The 21,358-nt window shown below is 41.8% G+C and overlaps 1 protein-coding gene across 1 annotated transcript; it reads left to right on the top strand.

Annotated features, from left to right (window-relative positions):
• Positions 1–18,805: 18,805 nt before the first annotated feature.
• LOC149299124 (formin-1-like) lies at positions 18,806–20,569 on the top strand. Its single transcript, XM_089486606.1, has one exon. It carries the CDS (start codon positions 18,806–18,808, stop codon positions 20,567–20,569), a length of 1,764 nt encoding a protein of 587 aa, XP_089342732.1.
• Positions 20,570–21,358: the final 789 nt, after the last annotated feature.

The following is a 21,358-nucleotide window of genomic DNA, read 5'->3' on the forward strand; positions in this document are numbered from 1 at the left end:
AAAATCAATAACAATATTATATATATATATATATATATATATATATATATATATACACACATACATATATATAACAACAATCACAATCCTATCATGCTCAGGTTCTAGCATGTGCTGGCTGACTTAGCATGATAGGAGTGTGATTGCTGTTTGCAATTATATATATATATATATATATATATTAATACTGGTATTGAATTATTCTGTCCAATAAAAGTGTTAACACACCAAAGTTGGACTAAAAAAATAATTGATGACAGCAATCACACTCCTATCATGCCTAGGCAGCCACTACATGCTGGAATATGGGCATGAAAGGAATGTGATTACAGCCTCCCTATGCCATGCTATCCCCCCACACTTACACATCCATGCTATCGGAAACCAACATTCAGCATAACACCCATCACTCTCACACACTCACTAATCCACTCTCCCTGAATCTTGTCCTACCTTTCCTCTGTCACCGTCACTTTTCCTCCTCCTCTTCGTTCTTCCTCTTCTTCTGGGTCCTGTCCTTCCGGTGCACTGAGCGCGGAAGCCGGTGGGCGAGGCTTCAGTGTTGTGCGCCGGGATCTGACATCAAGTCCCGTTGCACAGCCACAGTTGCCGCGCGCATCGTTTCTGGAGGCGTGCCGGCACCCCTCAGATAAGCGGCAGCCGGGGCGGACCGCCCCCCCTCCCCAGGACGGCCGCATTCAATCCCGCTCGCAGCCGCTTAGCTTTGAACTTTGCGGCTGCGTTGAATGCTCGTCTGCCGTCCGTCCGGCCCGGATTTAGGGCGGCCTGGGGGGCAATTGCCCCCCTGCCCAGCCCGCCCCTGCGTGTGTATTTTGTATGAACTGGGTCGACATAAAATGCAAGCTCATGTTCAAATGATGGTCCCCCACTTCACTATGTTACCCAATAAGATGTCTTCCGCCAACATATGTTTTCACTAACCCCATCCATTTGTTTTCTGAGCACACTGTGACTGGTAGATAAACCACCAGGGCGCCATAATGAGTGTTTTTGTCTTGGTATGCTATTGTGGAAGAATAGGACTGTATTTCCCTCAGTTATTAACTATGCAATATAGTAATATGACAGCCTATATGCAAGTATTGCAAGAAGGCTTAATGTGGTATATCAACATGTGTTTGATTCTATTCCAGACCCAGATGTAAGCAATTCCACGCATGATTTTCAACCTGGTGATTGGGTCGTGATAAAGAAACACACAAGATAAGAAGTAGTTGTGAGGTGGCTGCATCCGGACGGGAAAATAGTGGTGAAGATGTAATACAAAGTCCTGCAGGAGTAACTAGTACTCCTGAACATATTCCGTCCAGAGGTCATCTTACTCACAAAAGGGGGGACTGAATACAGGATGACCTATGTCCTATATTTTGTTCTTCTAAAAAGTACTGTGACAGAATGAGCTGTCATACAGGGGCCCAAGGTAGTCAGAGATGGCTCCAGCCTGGCTGCCAAACAGGCAGAAACTCCATTGTTAAACTAATCCCATTAACAGGATGGCTACCAGGGGGATATTCAGTAGCTAAAGGGGATTAAAGGTTGGGTTGTCTACCTGTTTATCAATGTTAATTTATATTAATGAAGTTCTGTGGCTATATCAGTCTATGTTTTACAACAATAAACTGTTCATTCCTGCTGTACTCAGTTCAAGGTAGTTGTGTCTACTTATTGGGTACACATAGCAGGGTTCCAAGGTGCGCATGCTGGCTGGTGCTGGAAGTGATTCCGGGGACAACAGGAGGATGCATGTGGGTGATCTCTGGTAGTTACTACAGCTCTCTTGGTGAACCCGTTACAAGTACGTTTCCACAGAATACTGACAAGACTAGTGTGTTTGGGTACTAAGTACAAGGTTTTTCTGGATATGTCAACAAGTGATCATCACCACCCCTCTTGGCTATAAACATGTTTACTAATAAGGGTACTGATTTAAGTATTATGACTGGTTTAGAATAGGGCATTATTTCCTACTTAATTGATAAATGATCACATATATATATATATATATATATATATATACATATATATATATATATATATATATACACACACACATATATATATATAATGAGTCATAATAAACAGGAATTTTATTTTACATACACTCTTGTCTGTGTGCCGGATTTCTCTACAATTTGGAACCCCAAGGTACAGGAGTACTCGGAAGTTCTCCGACACTATCATCAACTGTGCAACACGTGTTAATATAATAATTTTGCTGTTCCACTACTACTTTAATTAAAAAACAAATACACATATAATTAACACTTCGATAAAACCATGACCATGGTTTAAACCTTTCAGACTATGGAATCTTAAACAATATTATAAATAGAAAAATATGTTTTGAAAAGTTAAGTGTAGTCATTTTCCAATCAGCAAGCAATCTTTCTTTAATATACTGTTCACTCATTTTTCTTTCTCCCGTCATACTGAGGCCTCTGAGGTCATAGGGAGCCGGCTACTTAGCTGTGTGGAAAAGGACAGGACTGGCAGCGTATCACGGGCATGAGGAGACAAAAGAAACCATAAAATGGTTTTTGATTGCAAGTGATTAGTAAATGATGGGCTTGTTTTTAAAGAGGGCACTACTCTCTCTCATCCATTGACAACTCCTGTCACTTCACTGAACTCACACGCTCAATTTAACCGTGCAAACACGGCCTTAGCATGACAATCATTATATGTCTTTTCAAATGAATGGGAGTCATTCAGTAAAAACTTTTCCAAAGATAGTTCGCTATTATGCAAAGGTAAAGCTACAAGTGGTCAATTACTGGAACCACAAAAATGCCACAGACTGAATGAACCTCTTCTCTTTATTCGCCGTATTTTTTTATTATGTAATGAACGTACCGCTCTGGCATGGAGCCTGCCAATTACATACATTAATGGTCAGCACAACAGGCTGTCGCTGTAAGATTTTTCAACATACCAATTGATGTGAAGAAGCCACTAACAGCAAAAGTAATCCTACTACCATTAACGACAATTTACAAGGTAGAACAATTATCCAACATTGTGCAAATTTCCAGCCAAAGTAACATTAAGCCAGTGTAAATATTGCCAATGGCATTTTTATCTTGACCAACATTAGGAAGGTATATATAGTACATATAAACCAAGGAAATAAACGTAGTGGCTTTAGAACATAATAGATATCCAACTTTTACCATATTAAATACTGGGAAATACATCTTTTCATACTACTGCTATAAGATATTTTAGGGCTTTTTTCTCACTTTTTACCATGCTAAGGAAAACAAAGGCTATAATATTAGCACTATTAATGTTGTGGCAAGATTAAAAATCAACAAAGCTACCTATTACTCAACCAGCAGTCCTAGCAATGTTGTAATGTTCAATGACACCAATCTATTAATCTAGTAATCTTGTTTTAAAAAAAACAGGTTCTGTGACTTTTCTCACATTTTCCAACACAAGCGTAACTTTGGAGATACTTAACATTAAAGTAAAGCTTATGTGACTTTCGACACTGCAACAACTGGCATTGAAGAAAAAAAAGCATGAGGTTATATCTGCTGTAAAAAAAATGACCACTTTTATTTGTCTCTAAATAGAGGTTATTCCAAACCAGAGCATGGAATTCCTACAGGCTACAGAAGTAAAGCTGATTATGCATCGGAAAGCAGATGACATTGCATTCTGAAAGATTAGGCTTTGCCTTCACTATGTGTCCTACTTTGCCATCCAGCCGTGCAAGACCATGACCGCTTTCTTCTTATGTATAAGTAACATTTACAGTGATTAACCAAGTGCCGCCGCTATCAATAAACACAAGACAGCTGAACCTCCATTCAATTCACCAGAAACAAAACAAAATGCATGATGTGTACTTTCATTTATAACGAATATGGGAATTCGTTGTACCCTTAATGCCTGTGTCTTTAAACAAAAACATATTCACAGAATTAGTACCTTGTGTAGTAGATTCATCTTGCCGGTTGTCCTCCCTGTTCCCCATAGTGGATCACCAGGACCGCTTGAATCAGCTTTACTTTGTCATCCGGTCTTCATCCTTCTTGACAGCATCCTTGAAAGAGACCAAATTGTTGTAAGTAATTTTAAATCGCAGTCTCCTCCAATATACAAACAAATTATATGGATATGTAGTTTATGGATATGCATATATAACCTGCATATTGTGTTTTGTTGCTTTGTTCCAAACACAAAACTCTTGTCCTTCATAATTATATTGTATTCTACACCTGGTTTTTTATAGTTCTTCTGATCAAGTTCCTCTATGTTTATTTGAATCTACAAGTTACTATTGTCTGCTGATATTGCATACCAATAGCTCAAGACTTATTCACGTTATAACTTGACTTGGTGAGTAATAATATAGTACTACATTTTCAAACAAATATTCAGCATGAATGTGAAAGAACAGTATGCATAATGAACTTTAAGTTTAGATAAATGAAGAGGAGGCAAGTTTCTCCGAATACCTCTTATGAAAAAAGGATTTTAATTGTCTAACCTGTAAATTGCTTGGCTTAAAGGAGGAGTGTGTTATCTGGCCCAAAATAAACAGTTTAATCTGTAATTAAGTTCTTATTACAGATCTGTGAGGAGTCAGTTGTATTATTTTTTATTAACTTAATTATCTTATTATATAGTACTTGTAATATGCACAATCCCCAAACTATCATCCATTTTCTTCAACCTGTATATTATCACATACCTGACAATTCTTCAGGTTAAGTCTTCTGCTTACTGGTTCTTCAAAATTACTAAAAAATAACAAGAGTGTATTGACATATAAACGTATAATAAAATATAATACATCTAACACCACAAGATGTTTTGATTATAAGAATGCAATGTTTTGATATACAATTTCTTAAGGTAAACAAATACATCTTCAGGAATTGGTTGTTTTGGTTTTTCAACGCAAAGCAATTGCATAATCCGGCTTTGAAGAAACACAAAAACCCCTAAAAATAAAATGTGATTTGTTCTGACATTGCGGGCCACCACATCCAAATGACTGTTGGAATTTGAACGGGGCGGGTAATGGCCCAAGGCAAGCTCTGCTAATCATGTCTGTCAAGTGGGCTGAAGCGGGGAGGAGATAGGGTACAGAACTAGGGCAAATAATGAAAAATAATATGAGGAGACGGGGTAAAGAACTAGGGCAAATAATGTCAAGGAGTATGAGGAGGCGGGGTAAAGAACTAGGGCAAATATGAGGAGATGGGGTAAAGAACTAGGGCAAATATGAGGAGATGGGGTAAAGAACTAGGGTAAATATGAGGAGACAGGGTACAGCACTAGGGCAAATAATGGCAAGGAGTATGAGGGGATGGGGTACAGCACTGGGGCAAATAATGGCAAATATGAGGAGACGGGGTAGAGAACTAGGGCAAAAAAATTGTAAAGGTTTTTAGGAGATGGGGTACAGGACTCTGGAAAATAATGGCAGAGTTTAGGGTGATTACAACTTTGCAAGAGAAAATGAACTATATTCGTGCTTTGAAGAAACACAAAAAACCTTAAAAATAAAATGTGATTTGTTCTGACATTGCGGGTCACCGCATCCAAATGACTGTTGGAATTTGAACGGGGCGGGTAATGGCCTAAGGCAAGCTCTGCTCATCATGTCTGCCAAGTGGGCTGAAGCGGGGAGGATATGGGGTACAGAACTAGGGCAAATAATGGAAAATAATATGAGGAGACGGGGTACAGCACTAGGGCAAATAATGGCAAGGAGTATGAGGGGATGGGGTACAGCACTGGGGCAAATACTGGCAAATATGAGGAGACGGGGTAGAGAACTAGGGCAAAAAAATTGTAAAGGTTTTTAGGAGATGGGGTACAGGACTCTGGAAAATAATGGCAGAGTTTAGGGTGATTACAACTTTGCAAGAGAAAATGAACTATATTCGTGCTTTGAAGAAACACAAAAAACCTTAAAAATAAAATGTGATTTGTTCTGACATTGCGGGTCACCGCATCCAAATGACTGTTGGAATTTGAACGGGGCGGGTAATGGCCTAAGGCAAGCTCTGCTCATCATGTCTGCCAAGTGGGCTGAAGCGGGGAGGATATGGGGTACAGAACTAGGGCAAATAATGGAAAATAATATGAGGAGACGGGGTACAGCACTAGGGCAAATAATGGCAAGGAGTATGAGGGGATGGGGTACAGCACTGGGGCAAATACTGGCAAATATGAGGAGACGGGGTAGAGAACTAGGGCAAAAAAATTGTAAAGGTTTTTAGGAGATGGGGTACAGGACTCTGGAAAATAATGGCAGAGTTTAGGGTGATTACAACTTTGCAAGAGAAAATGAACTATATTCGTGCTTTGAAGAAACACAAAAAACCTTAAAAATAAAATGTGATTTGTTCTGACATTGCGGGTCACCGCATCCAAATGACTGTTGGAATTTGAACGGGGCGGGTAATGGCCTAAGGCAAGCTCTGCTCATCATGTCCGCCAAGTGGGCTGAAGCGGGGAGGATATGGGGTACAGAACTAGGGCAAATAATGAAAAATAATATGAGGAGACGGGTAAAGAACTAGGGCAAATAATAGCAAGGGGTATGAGGAGGCAGGATAAAGAACTAGGGCAAATATGAGGAGATGGGTACAGACCTAGGGCAAATATGAGAAGATGTGGTACAGACCTAAGGCAAATAATGGAAAATATAAGGAGATGGGGTAGAGGACTAGGGCAAAGAAATGTAAAGATTTTTAGGAGATGGGGTACAGGACTCTGGAAAATAATGGCAGAGTTTAGGGTGATTACAGGTTTACAAACAATTTTGCAAGAGAAAGTGAACTATATTTCGTTTTTAAACTACAAGGAATTCTTGCAATTTCAGAGAGGTCACTGCACACACTTTATCGCCTTAATATACATACCTGTTCTCTTAGTACATACAGACACTGCCTCTCCTACCTAATGTAATTTGCAAACTGCGTCACAACTATTCCCTGGCTCCCCTGCCTTTTATCCCTTCGGCTTTTACCTCATGAACGCTTCTGCCCCCTGATTGGCTGATTACGCTAGAATGGGATCCGGGCAGAAGGGAGGCTGATGCTGCGTGAGGGGAGCTGCAGACACAGGCAGGGAATGGAGGGGTCCGGGGGGCGGGTAGCTAGAGATGGGGATGTAGAGAGGGCAAAAGAGTATGGTGGGGAGAGGGCAGAGCAAATAGTATAGGAATATGTTGGGTCCTGGGTGGAGAGAGAGAGAGAGATGAGATACAAGGGATAGTGGAGTGAGGTGCCAAGCAGTAGAGTGACTGGTGAAGGGAGGGAGGGAGTGTCAGGGCAGGAGAGAGTGCTGAGTGCTGGTGAGAGAGTAACTGAGAGCATTGCACGAGCATCAGAAACAGGAGAACACGAGAGGGATAGAGGAAAAGAGGAGAGAGGAAGATAAACAGAAGAGAGAAGGGTGCAGGAGGAGCAGCAAGCACTGGCATGGTGAGCAGTCATATATGTACATGATATATACATTAATGAGGGCAATGTTGGCACCCAGTGCATGTGCTTATGTCCAGTGTCCTGCCACACAGCTAATGTTATGGGATTTGGGGAAAGCACTATATAGAAAGTGGAATTAGACACTTGTTCTCTATATATATGTTTTATAAAATCTATAGGAGCCTGCCTCAGGGTTATAGATCACCTACCAGGGGCTGTGTGAGGTTTGAGATTAACATTGAAATGATGCAGAGAGGAGGCAGCCGACAATACTCTGCATTCTATAGAATGAATGGGACTGCATAGGGGATGGGACTGCTGTGGCAGATATAGGGTTATATTATGATGTTGCTTTGTGCTGTATATTGTAGGATAACTAGAGCTCTTCATTATGTAAAGTTTTCCACAAAAAATTCTGTAATTCAGATAGATTTTCTGTCTTTTGTAATCTAGGGTCGTTACCCAAGGTATAAATTACCTGGCGTAATGTAAGATGCTTTGTAGTATAAAGTGTTTTATTTACCGTCATTCTTCCACATTGTAAGATTATGTCCCATTCACAATTGTTTTGGCCACAATGTTTATTTGGTATGTTACAGAAATAAAAAAGCAGTCACTGGAAGGTTGTTGCCATAAAAAATAAAACAAACAAACAACAAAAATCAAAACAGAAAAAGCCTCCTAAAAGTTTGGGTGGTTTTTATACGATTATAGATGTGATTTTTCTATGATTAAACCCGCAGGCGAATCTATACATTGCAGATCTACACTCCGCATACTGGAGAGTGCAATCAGTGGAACAGCACCTTAAGGAAGCAGAATGGAATTCATGCAATAGGCAAATGTGTACGTTAATAATCAGATCTATAGATTAACCTGTTGTAGGATGTATCAGACTAGGTAATACGGTTTGTGTAGGGGTGCGTGGTGTTCCTCGTCATTACTGAAGCCTGTGGGGGCCACGAATCAGCTCAGGGAAAGGCTTTACAAATAAGCACTGTGAAAAAACACATGATTCGGAGTAGAGACGCGTGTCTAATCAAGAGAGCGAGGTCCTAAAATGCACAAAACATCTGCTATAATGTATTGGTGGTTTCTTCTGCCTATTCATTTCACATCAATGTATCGCTGAATACACCTTTAAAGGTATAAAGCCCCGCATTACGATACTGGGAAACCTTGTTTATGGAACTGATGCCAAACGTTTTGATCCTTGGAGACAGACCCATGTAGGGTGTAATATTGTAAATCCATGAACGCAGAACAATAGGATAGCGTTTGAACGACGGGCTTTGTTTTGCAGGGAGTTGGCAGATCTTACCATTGTTACTATTATGTATTTATTGTTTTATATAGCGCCATCCTATCCTGTAGCGCTGTACAGCGGGTAGACAGGACATTGCAAGTAATATATAACAACAGTTTGACTTACAGAAACAACAGTTGAGGAGGGATGTTGTCGCCGTTTATTATTATATAAATTATTAGTTTGTTGTGTGGCTTAACAGTCCCTTCAGTAACTTATTTAATCATCCATTTTATTTATTTATTTTAGAATGCGAGACTTTTGGCAGTCTGCTGAGAACTCCAAATCCTATTATGGTGAGGCAACAAATAGTAGCAATTTGGTCTCACACTTTCTAACAAACTAGAACACAATGAATTCCTTTAAAGGGGGCATCCAACGCATATAATGACCCAGTGTCCTTTTTTTTAATAGTTTTTTTCCTCCTTGCAGATGTTTGGAGGGATCCTGCAGAATCCTCCTCGGTGCATTTGCTTGTTTTTAACCCCCGGCTCCTAGGCTGGCAGGAGATGTGTTCAGCCAAACACATCTTTTGCTTCCCAAAGCATACATGCACGGCACTCCCCACCAGCAGCGGAGACTTGCAGAACAGTTCAAAGGGGTCAAAAGACGCACCGTGTGAACGTTCTGCATTGGTTTCAGTGAGAGTGCTTCCCGAACATCGACGATAGCGGGCGAAATTGGGACTATGAAGGGTGAAGCCTGCTGCTGCTTGTACTAAAGGCAAGTCAATTTCTGCCCCTAAAATACATTATTAATTTGATGGGGGTCGCAGTGGGACACAAGAAGTGTCTTTATGCTATAGTTGATTGTGTTGACTTGTCCGAGTGCATTTTCTGTGATGTTGGTTTGTATATTATTGCTTCTGAACCTAGATATACAAAAGATGAGAGTTGGTACCGTGTTAGCCCTAGAATTACGGGAGACAAGTGGAGTTTGAACGATACCTTTATTGGCTGAGTAAATATGATATATGCAAGCTTTCAAGACCTCTCAGGTCCCTTCATCAGGCATGTTATCAAGGCAAGTCTGGCTTGGGGGCAAGTACACCAAAGCAGGGCCTGGGCCACAATGAATGGTCGCCTGCTTGTATGATATGTGTATGTATGTCCCCATACTATAGTCGGAATTGCATATTCCCTGCAGTGCTACGAATGTGGATGTACGCACACTTACATAAATAATACTTAAGACTTACAGTTTACCCATTGTACAGCGCTACAGAACTTGATGGCGCTATATAAAACAAGAAATAATAATAATTCAAATGAAGTAAATGGACATTCAGCTGGCTTACTTGCAAGCAGCTGCAAGTTCCGGTGACATACACCGCAGTGCATGCGCAGGCAGCAGAGAGGCAGACGGGCCTCACTTTTTCTATAAAATGAACTCTTGCATCAACGTGCATGCAGTAAATCATCACGTAAAAGAAAGAGACCGGGACTTTTAGTGTCTCTCAGACAGATAATGATAAAATAAAGATTTGTTTCCGCGCGCTCGGTGCGTCTGGATTTTATATCTCAATGTGACTCATTTGCTGCCTCACATTATTTATTCCGTATCTTGCTTTAATACCGTTGATTCATTATCATCCTTTGCAATCTGCAGGAAAGTGAGAAAAGTAACAAGTGGTTATCACGGCGTAAGAATCTACTCGTGATATGCAGAATGTTGCCTACATATAAAAGCACAGAAATTAAAAAATTGGTTGGTTGCTATGACAGGTCCTGGTTCTTCAACCATTATAGTAATAATAATACCTTATATAGGGAATACCATACAATTAAGTGATGGAAGGGGCAGTAATATGCATGATTTACCAGGCAACACACGCACTCCATAGATAGATCAGAAAGCTTTATATAAGTTCACCAAATAGTACATCGCTTTCCAATACCTCGGTCCTAAGACTTACAATTCTGAACCCTCACTATCCCGGCTCTAATCAACAAGCAAGTTCTAGCTCCTTACTCATATCTCCTTTCAAATGCTTTCAGTTCTTTTGCATTGAGAGTCCTGGATTCCTAGTCCCAGGCACTTAAATAGTCAGCGAATACCCCATGTCGTCGTCGTTGTTCTAAAGCAAGATCAATCTCCGTAAAGAGCTTCTTGGAAAGGGCTCCTTTTGAAACGATTCACTGAATACGTGTTACATTTATGAGTCATACACTTTCTTGCCAAAAAGCCATCCTTTTTCTCCTGGTTAATACGTTTTCAGATCCCTTATTGATGGCCCTACATGGCTCATATCATGCGGCACAGAGCTCTTCATGGTATAAATAATGCTTTCTCATATACGCAATCGAGGTAGTATGGAGCGAGGAGCATATACGATAGCAGATGTATAAGTCTTTGAGTGTTATGTAACACACACACAGTCACATATCGGTAAAAACTAGGCACAGCAGATGGGCTTTCCAAACAGCTGGGGACTTCTATAACCATTTATTAAGTGGGGGGTAAGCTGCCATTAAAAATCACATAAATAAGCTTCATTTAATTTAGTTTTATACCACGGGTAGAGCTGGGTGAATTCCAGCATCGAGGACAAAGTGGCTCTTAAAATATTAGTAATGGAGACAGTGGCGACTCTAGAAACAATATATAGGCGGGGGCACACAAGATACCACAGTCAAACTGGGGGGGCATTAATAATTTCCAAAAGTAATGTGCTATGGAATTATACTTTTGTTATTGGGCTAAAATAATACTTGATCATTCAACATGGGAAGCCTGAAGCCACAATTGAGTCAGACTAATCCTTGAAATAAATATTATAACGCAATAAATAACTTTTCCACTAAATGATTTCAGGGCCTTGAACGTTTTGTCCCCTGAAGTCACTACAACTTCAGGAGGGCATTTTATCTCTGGATAAATATAAATTAAATAATTCCTACTGTAAGTTAAGTGCCAGGAAACAGATGACCAAACACACACACACCAACACAGGCTCTGCCACACCGACACCCAGACACACACACCAGGACAGGCTCTGCCACACCGACAACCAAACACACACACCAGGACAGGCTCTGCCACACTGACAACTGAACACACACACCAGGACAGGCTCTGTCACACCGACACCCAGACACACACACCAGGACAGGCTCTGTGACACAGACACACACACCAGGACAGGCTCTGCCACTCCGACAACCAAACACACACACACACACACCAGGACAGGCTCTACCACACAGACACACACACAACAGGACAGGCTCTGTCACACCGACACCCAGACACACACACAACAGGACAGGCTCTGTCACACCGACACCCAGACACACACACCAGGACAGGCTCTGCCACACTGACAACTGAACACACACACCAGGACAGGCTCTGTCACACCGACACCCAGACAAACACCAGGACAGGCTCTGTGACACAGACACACACATCAGGACAGGCTCTGTCACACCGACACCCAGACACACACACCAGGACAGGCTCTGTCACACCGACACCCAGACACACACACCAGGACAGGCTCTGTCACACCGACACCCAGACACACACACCAGGACAGGCTCTGCCACACCAACAACCAAACACACACACACACCAGGACAGGCTCTGCCACACCCACATCCAAACACACACACAAACCAGGACAGGCTCTGACACACTGACAACCGAACACACACACCAGGACAGGCTCTGCCACACCAACACCCAAACACACACCAGGACAGGCTCTGCCACACCAACACCTATACACACACACCGAGGACAGGCTCTGCCACACCAACACCTATACACACACACCGAGGACAGGCTCTGCTACACTGATAACCAAAAACACACAAACAGCAGGATACAATCTACGTCACAGACGTCTACATCAGGATGGATTTTTCACACTGCATTGTCGTTTATACCCCCCCTTAGTGTTTTTGCCCCCTGTGTATTGATGCCCCTGCTGCCCATATATATTAACATTAGCCCCAGTTGCCGATAGCAGGTATAGATCAACACATTAACACACAAACCAAGCTTTGCATGTATAGATCAACTGAAATTCACTTGTGATCTCAAATAAACAGAATCAGACATACAAATCCTGTATTTGCAGGTATACAATAGTATATGAAACGTAGCATTGCAGGTATAGATCAAATAAATACATGGAAACAGCATTGCAGGTATTAATCAACTGAATAAGACATATTAACCCTGTATTTGCAGGTATACATAAATAATGTATGGAAACATAGCATAGCAGATATGGATCTACAGAATAACACACAACCCCAGTTTTGCAGGTATAGATCAATTGGAATTCACAAAAAAACACGTAATTAAAAGGTATATTTAAAACCCCCTAAATTACAGGCGTAGATCACAGGTTGCATACCCCAAAGCCAGCCCTGGCGTCCACACTGCAATCACACTCCTATCATACCCAGGCAACCAGTAAATGCTGGTACCTAGGCATGATGGGACTGTGCTCGCTGTGGTTGCTGTTAGCAATCACACTCCTATCATGCCAAGTCAGCCAGTACATGCTGGTACAGGGTTGCTGTAAGTGATGTGTAGACCCCATACTGCTGGCAGCATCAATACACAAGGGGGGCAGCTAGCTAGGTTTCAGCATGTACTGGCTGACTTGGCATGGTAGGAGTGTGATTGCTAACAGCAATCACAGTCCCAACATGCCTAGGTTCCAGCATTTACTGGTCGGATGTGTAAGTGCTGGAACCTAGGCATGATGGGACTGTGATTGCTGTTAGCAATCACACTCCTATCATGCCAAGTCAGCCAGTACATGCACCTCAAGGTCCCGCGGGCCGCATGTTGGACGCCCCTGCCTTATCACTTTCTAACCCCCTCTCCCTCCCTTATCACTTTCTAACCCCTCTCCCTACTCACTATCTACCCTCCCCCTTTGTAGTTCTCTCACCTTTAAGTCCAGCGACGGGAGCACAAGGCCTCTGTTTTCGTTCTCTGCTGCGGTGGCCGCTGCTTCACTGCTGAGCACCGAAATATGACGTCATATTTCAGCGCTCAGGATGAAATGCCGGCACCGCGACGGAGGTAGAGGCCTCGTGGAGGAGAATGGGGGGCGCCGAGCGGTTGCTAGGCGCCCCTCTCTCTCCTCTGCATAAAAAAAAAAAAAAAAAGACGGGATTTAAAGTGGCATTGCGACTTTTTTCCAAATTCGGCTGGGGGGGCAAGGATTAACCTAGGGGGGGCAATTGCCCCCCTGTAGCGACGCCACTGAATGGAGATTAAAAGGTATGCTTTTTATATTAGTCTGTAGACATGTCCCGTTGTGGCCCACAAAACACTGTTTTGGCTTCTAATACCGACTGCCTGACTCATAGCTTATACATCAAGCTTAATCCCACCTTGAGTATGGATGCGTTTCTTGAAAGGCATAGTATTTTTTATTTGCCGATATGATATTTGACTACTTCAACATTACCGTTTAAAAAAAAAAAAATAGTTTAGATGGCTCCCAAAAGTATATAAATACTTTTCTGATGACTACAGGTTTTAGGTGTATACCATGGAAGATGCAAACTCAGGATATACATCTCCCTATTAAGTTACACTGTGTAAAATGTCCCACTGAAACTCTCCAAAATCTTGTGGAAATCCTCCCCAGAAGAGTGGAAGCTGTTATATCTGCAAAGAGGGGACCAACTACATATTAATGTCTATATATTTAGAATGTGATGACATCAAAGTCTCTGTTGGTGTAATGGTCAGGTGTCCCAATACTTGTGTCCACGATTAGATGGATTGGGATCATTGTTGATCAGCAATATACATATTTCTGCATAATTGATTTAGATTATGCATTACAATGATAAAGGCAAAATGTACCCCAACATGAATCTTAAATGGTTATCAATATCAACTCTTTATTCACTGTATCTTTGCTGCTGGAAAATACCTGCTTATAGAGTGGATCCAATACTGCCGCTGTAAATGTAGCAATTAGTTTTGCCTGCTTGCCTGAAATTGTTACATTTGACAGCATTAAACATTACAGAATTTTGCAACAGATGTGCAAATATATATTTAAATCTTGATGTTTTATGCATACACATTCAAATCCTTTCTGCGTTATAATATGCAGAGAATTAATCGTAGGATTTCTGTGTTAATCCTCTTCTTAAACACTCTGCCTCTTATGCTCACATCACTCATCTTGCGTTGCCTACACTTTAGGAGAAACGATTTGGCTAAGCATACATCAGCAGACTGACATCGCCAATTTATACTTCAATCAGCTTAATGTTTAAAAAGGTCAGATTAATGAGTAGTGTGGTCGGAAGCCCTGCCAGTACATGCACAGAATTACTAGGATCTGCATTAGTCTATGGTATCTGCATTATTCTTAATATATAGCGCTATCATATTCTGAGGCGTTGTACAATATTCTTCATAAAGGTCATTCAATGAAGACCGTGTTCAGTTAGCCAGTCTTAGTTAATCAGGCAGAAGGCCGGGTAACCTTTACCTCTTCCGTCAGGAGGTCTATCAGTTTTGTGGTTCATTGGGCTGTGGCATAACAAGACAGAAAGAGAGTAATATTACCTTTTCATCATACCCCTTAACTTTGTTAATAGCAATTTTTGTAATATTTTCATAGTTTATCAGATTTCATAAGAATCAGCAAAATGTTATATATCTAAAAAAATAAATAATCCAAGGAACCACAACCCCTAAACATGTTGCTTATCTTCTGGGAATCTAGTGCTTGTATTGTGGATTTGTTCGAGATCTTTAACGTGATTTGTGTGTAGTAGTAGTTATTGTCCAACTAAATGTCTTCTTCTCTGGGTACTTGAGACAGTTTGATTATCATCCAGATGGGTTGAGCATCAGTCTAGTCTTCCAGTTCGACATGGCTGTGGATTAAAGCGCTCTTTATTGACCCAACTAGTCCTAGCTCTTTAAAGAGGACTTCAAGGATTGTTTTATGACATCATACATGCTCCTGGATGGCAGAAACCAGCTCTGATTGATTTGCTTTATACTGATAAAATAAAGCACCAGTAATCATTCAAAATAAGATACTTCTTTCAGTGAAGCTGCAGAGAATCAGATTAGCAGAGTCTGGGCAGGAGGCTATAATGCATTTATAAACCAAGGTACATTTCATTTGCCTGTGCCTAATGTAATAAGGGGTAAGGATGGCCTGTAATTATTATTAGATTTTTTTTAATGCCCCCCCCCCACAACTCCCAGTGTCCTTATTTCACCCGGTTCTCATGCTGCAGATTAGAATCCGAAGATTATGCCCCCCTCGCCAGCTCACTACCTCTCTCTAGCTCTGCCGCTGCTGCATTCTGTCTCATACATTAGCTGTAGGTCATATTCACTCAGAATTACTGCCAATATCCAGCCCAGACACACCACAAAGTGCCCCGTGCTTACAGATACCCCACCCAAACAAAGCAGCCAGTGTGAGGGCTGTCAGCTTCTTAATCTTGCGGTTATTCTTTTCTTACCATCATAGTTAATGGTCGACAAAAGGACATCACTCCTGGCTTTTTTTCCTCATACAAGCATTCTCTACATGGCAGCAATGGTGAGTGAGGAGAGCATAATTCTATGTATGATGTTGGTGTGTGTTGTATGTTACTGCTGAGATATTAATCCTTTCGGCTGGCTTAGCATGCAACATGTTGCTATTTTATTTAACATTATCATGTTTGCCGCTGTTGTAAGTAAGAGTCTCCCAGCAGCGCAGGTTTTCAGGATCTCCTCAGACGAGCAAAAGTCGTCCAATCCGTGCCGGTCAGGCCGGTGCTAGTTTAGGAATCACCTGTGCTCACCCAGATCACAGAGAAAACATGTACTGTTTGGGAAATGCCAGACCGGGGCTGAGAAACGTATGATGTAGATGGACTGGCATAGAAGTCAACAGAGAAATCACATTAGTGTTTACTTACTGTTTTGTACTATATGTCTTGAAAGGAAGGTTGTTGTCAGAAAGGTGATACAGATCTTTCATCCTACAGTCTACATAATCTCTCTCATTAACTCATAATCTGCCTTCGGCTATAATATCCACAGGGTTGTCTGTGGAGCTTATTCACTAAAGGGAGAGCTGTCAGGAAAGTTTGCAGGAGGCTTGTGGTTTTAGTTCTCTTGCTTTATTATACAGGACCAGAACTGGCAGGTTTCTTCTTCAGTATGGGCTGTAATGTATAAGCCAATGGGGGAATTTAACTATACATTATACAGGGCCAGTCAAGTTCACCCTGCAGCAGGAGCTCGCTGGAGTTGGACATTTATACTGTGATGAAGTGAAGGGCTTGAATCACAACTCTTTTTTAGCGAATAGGCCCTTGTGTCTCATGTGAAATTGTGGATTTGTTTATTATATAGCGTTGTACGTCTCTGAAAATGACTGAGCTGTGAACGGGGTAACTCATGAACATAACCCTCATAACCAGATTATTGTATTGATTTCAGCACAACCCTGCAGAAGTAATGTCATGATAAACGCGGTCTCTTTTTGGCACAGCCGCTGTTCCACCTATTTCTTTACCCAAAGGTAGTTTCATGCGACGCATCCCAGAGCTCAAAATGAATCGGCACAACAGTGCTGCATCCATTACCAGCGTTTTGTTTAAGGCAGTCGGGTAACAAGTTCAACCATGCCACCCAAGATTTCAAATGGCCAAACAGACTTTTGTTGGGTGGGGGGTGGAACATCATCCAAAAATGTCATGTGTCATTGTGACTTACTTATAGCTAAAGTCCTACAGCGGGACTGTTCCGCCCAAAAAAAGAGGCGACTTGAGAGATATTACTGGTGGCATTACTGGTGGAATAGATCCCCTGTTGACTCACATTCCCAGTGAAAATACAGATTTATTTATTTTTTAGTGACATTGTTGCAGAGTTAGTTTTTCAAATCAAAACACTTTAAAAGGGACAGTTAAATGTCCCTGACACCCCCCAACTATAGAAGAATGCATACTAAAGCACCCCGTGTGAGTACTTTAATTCTCGCCTTCTGGGGGGCAGAGCTGCTCCAGCGGCTACCCTGCTCCTCCGTAGACTGACATGCATACAGTGGTGAAGCCAGAGGCAGTGCTGGGGTTCACTGGAGGTAAGTATACCACATACAGAATCCCCTATGCATTTGTAAAATGGGACAACTTTAAAATATAAAGGGGCCACAGATATCACATGCATTAAAGTGCACATGATGACTGGGAGTGTCACTTTAACAATTTGTGTCAAATGTTGCCCCATCACAGTCTGTAATGTCATAACTGTAGGTCTGCTGGTGAAAGATTCTGGTGCTTTATAAACATACAGTTATATACAGGTTTGCAGCATTATGGTTTCACGCTGCATTATTAAGGGCCAAGCTGCTGCGACGGCCCCCTCTTTCATCTCCGATTTATCTTTGCGTTGAGTGAACTTTGCACTTCTTGCACAGAAGCTTACTGGATTGAGCTTCTAGGTTAGTGAACAAATCCCATCCATCCTATAATTGAATACCAATCATCTCGTAGACTGCAAAAAAAATTATACGAGATGGAAACCATAGACAATGGTAAAAGTGGAGTAAACAGTCCGGGCCTTGGATATTATCCAAAACCCAAGCCCATAACCCAAAATGGTATTTTAAATCTGGAAAGCGTACATAGCATTTGCAAATTATTTAGAGCCAGTTAACTATTCTTCTGTGATGTAACAAATCTACTAACTTGAACCAAATCGTTATTAACAGGTATTGTCGCAGTCTGAAGAACACAAGCCCCCCCCATTCTTGGTTTGGGAATACTTAATAGTGCAAAGAATACTTTGCTAGCATTTGATTTCAACGCCCTGATGTCTTCATTGTGAATTAAAGTTTTTGAAATTTCTGCAAGAATATTTGGCGTGCTGAAAGCCTAATGATTTCATTTTCTTGCTCTAACAGGCTGCGGTATGATGGTTCTTAGTCAGATGACTCTCCGCCTGGTTATCACATGCTGTGTCATGAAGCACAGAAACATTGACCACATTATTTAAATCCTGGAATAATTAGAGGCGTATAATGGAGAGCACACACTCTGTCCTCCAATTGCACAAACCCATTATGGAGCTTTGCTACGTCAGCTTCTACCTTCCTGGGGGTAGTGTCAGGGGATTCACATACAAGCGCTGTGTAACTCGAGACAAAGCCAGAACATGTTTTGATAGCTGTTATCGGATCAAGGAGGAGACAGAGGCTGCAGAGCACAGGGATCCACCTTACGAAAGCTTTACAGAGGCCTTAAAGGAAACCACAACCCAAAACATCCTTACAGAACTGTATAAGCTCACGGCTGCTAAAAACAGGTTGTTGGTCCATCTACTTCAAGCCTCCAGGAATCCAAAACTCATAATGGGTAATCAGGAAGGCAAATTTCAAGACCTGCCTCCAGGTTCTAGCATCCCGGAGGAAGATGTTTCTGGCCGTATGGATTTCCACGAGTCGTGGTCTGCTTCAAATGAGAAAAAGGTTTCCTCGTCTAAGGTTAAAAAGAACAGGAGATTCAGTAGGAGGAAGGAAAGTATAGAAGACTTTGTGCAGAAGAAGACTAAGTGGAAAGGGGGTCCGGAGGCTGGAGTGATGCATACGAGAGACAAAGCATTCGCAGCAAGGCCATCTCTGACCAACTCTGTAGACTCCTTGTCACGCCCGAGACTGCAGTCTGTAGAGAACAAGGAGAGTTACACAACGGGTTCCTCAATAAACAGTATGCAGGGTAAGCTTTGTGAACGCTCTGGGATGCTGGGTACTGAATCAGCGATGGGCAGCTCGCTTTCTGTGTATGATAATGATGTATTTGATGATTTTTCTCTGCTGCCTCATAGCGACAGCCTTCTGGGTGATCTGCAGGGAGTCATGAAGATCATGCAGGAACAGAACAGTGCCCCCATGATTCAGGGCAGTAAAGCAGAAAGAAGATGCACAGAGTATAATAACAGTGAAGAACCGGGTAGCAGGAGGGGCTCAAGGACCGTCGTAGCTAAAGTTCAGGATATCAGCCCCTGTGTTCAGAGAGTTGTCACCTCATTCAGTTACCCAGAACATAGCGTTGATGATGCAAGGTGTGAAAATGTCACCACTGTGGTATCTGCTGTACCAAATGAGTTTCTCTCTCAAGCAGATGTGCTTAAGCTTTGTGATCCTCCTGACAGAGATCCGCAATCCTTAAGAGGCAGTGAGACAGACCAGGAGGTGGACAGGGCAAGTGAGAGACACCTGGTCCTACCGCTTAATGATGATGCATTGGTGTCCCATGGATTTGTCAACAAAAGTCTCATAAGAGTTCCGCAAAGTGACAGTGTGGAGGAGACTGAATATTGGTTGGGACAACTGGATCACAAAGGAGACAGAGCTGCTGTGTGCCCCAACCTGCTGAAACAAGCAACCAAATCTTTAAATCCAGCAAAGTTTGTCCACCAGAGTACCAACATTAAAGCCGAGGAAAAGCACCCCGCAACCCTTTCTTTTACCTGTGATGTACTTAATGAATCCAGCCAGCCAAGTAATATCAAACGAAATTCTATTTCCCCGTCTCCTTTATCTTCCCGCCTTCCAAGCCCGCAGCTTCATCACAGGATTCTGCCGTTATCCACCAAGCTGTCTGAGGACATCACAGACTTACCCCAAAGGGACATACAATGGGATACCCCATGTGACAAAAGCTCTTCACATCGGGCCTTGGGGACTAAAACTAAAGATCCTACCTGGTCAGAGTATTTAGCTTCTGATGAGCAAAGGCAAAACCAGTCTACAACTGTGAAATACAGCACCTTACAACCTGAGTAATTTTGTATTTTATAACATAAATCAGATGTCTTTCTAAACGTTATCCTTCTACCTCAAAGGTGCCTTCCGATGAGTGACAAACCAACTCATCGTAGGCATTTCATCATCATCTTGAGAATTTTTGTAGCCCTTGATCTGCATCATGGAACCCATTTTTAAGCTTTCTAAATTAGCAGTGGGGCAGTACTTGTAAGTTAACCTGTCCCTGAGCCATATATATAATATATTTCTCTACCGAACAAGCAAGGACTCAATTCCCTGGGGGTAGTCTCTCTGGGTAGAGAAAAAGGTTTGTAGGGTTAAGCAGCTCTGAAATATAGACACATATTCAGTACCTGTATCAACCTGATTCTATGATTCAGTTGTTGGCAAGAAAAAGTATCACTGAGTAACCTGCGTTGCTACATCAAAAAGGGTACATTAACCCCTCAGCGCCCAGTCATCACTCTTGTTAAGACAATGTACATTTTATCAGAGAATTATCTTAAAATGTCACATCTTATAATGGATGTAATGCTTTGTAAATCCTGCATTGTATTGTTCAGGGCATTACGCACCTATGTAATGTTGTAATATACGTATTAAAACCCAAGCTTATGTGGGTACATATCCCTGCATGATTTATTTCCCCTTCAATTTTATATTTGTTCTTGATAGTTGTTGATTTGCTTAGGTATCCTTTGTAAAGGTAAGGTTTATAGAGAATTATTTTTTTTTATTAAGATAGATGTTTGTGTCAGATCTTGCCACAAATCCCGGCTTTTTAATTTTAAGTTAAATACCCTTGCA

This window comes from Sceloporus occidentalis, unplaced genomic scaffold (genome assembly GCF_023333645.1).
Source record: "Sceloporus occidentalis isolate IW3139 unplaced genomic scaffold, rSceOcc1.0.p SCAF_29, whole genome shotgun sequence".
In the NCBI taxonomy this organism is placed as follows: domain Eukaryota; kingdom Metazoa; phylum Chordata; class Lepidosauria; order Squamata; family Phrynosomatidae; genus Sceloporus; species Sceloporus occidentalis.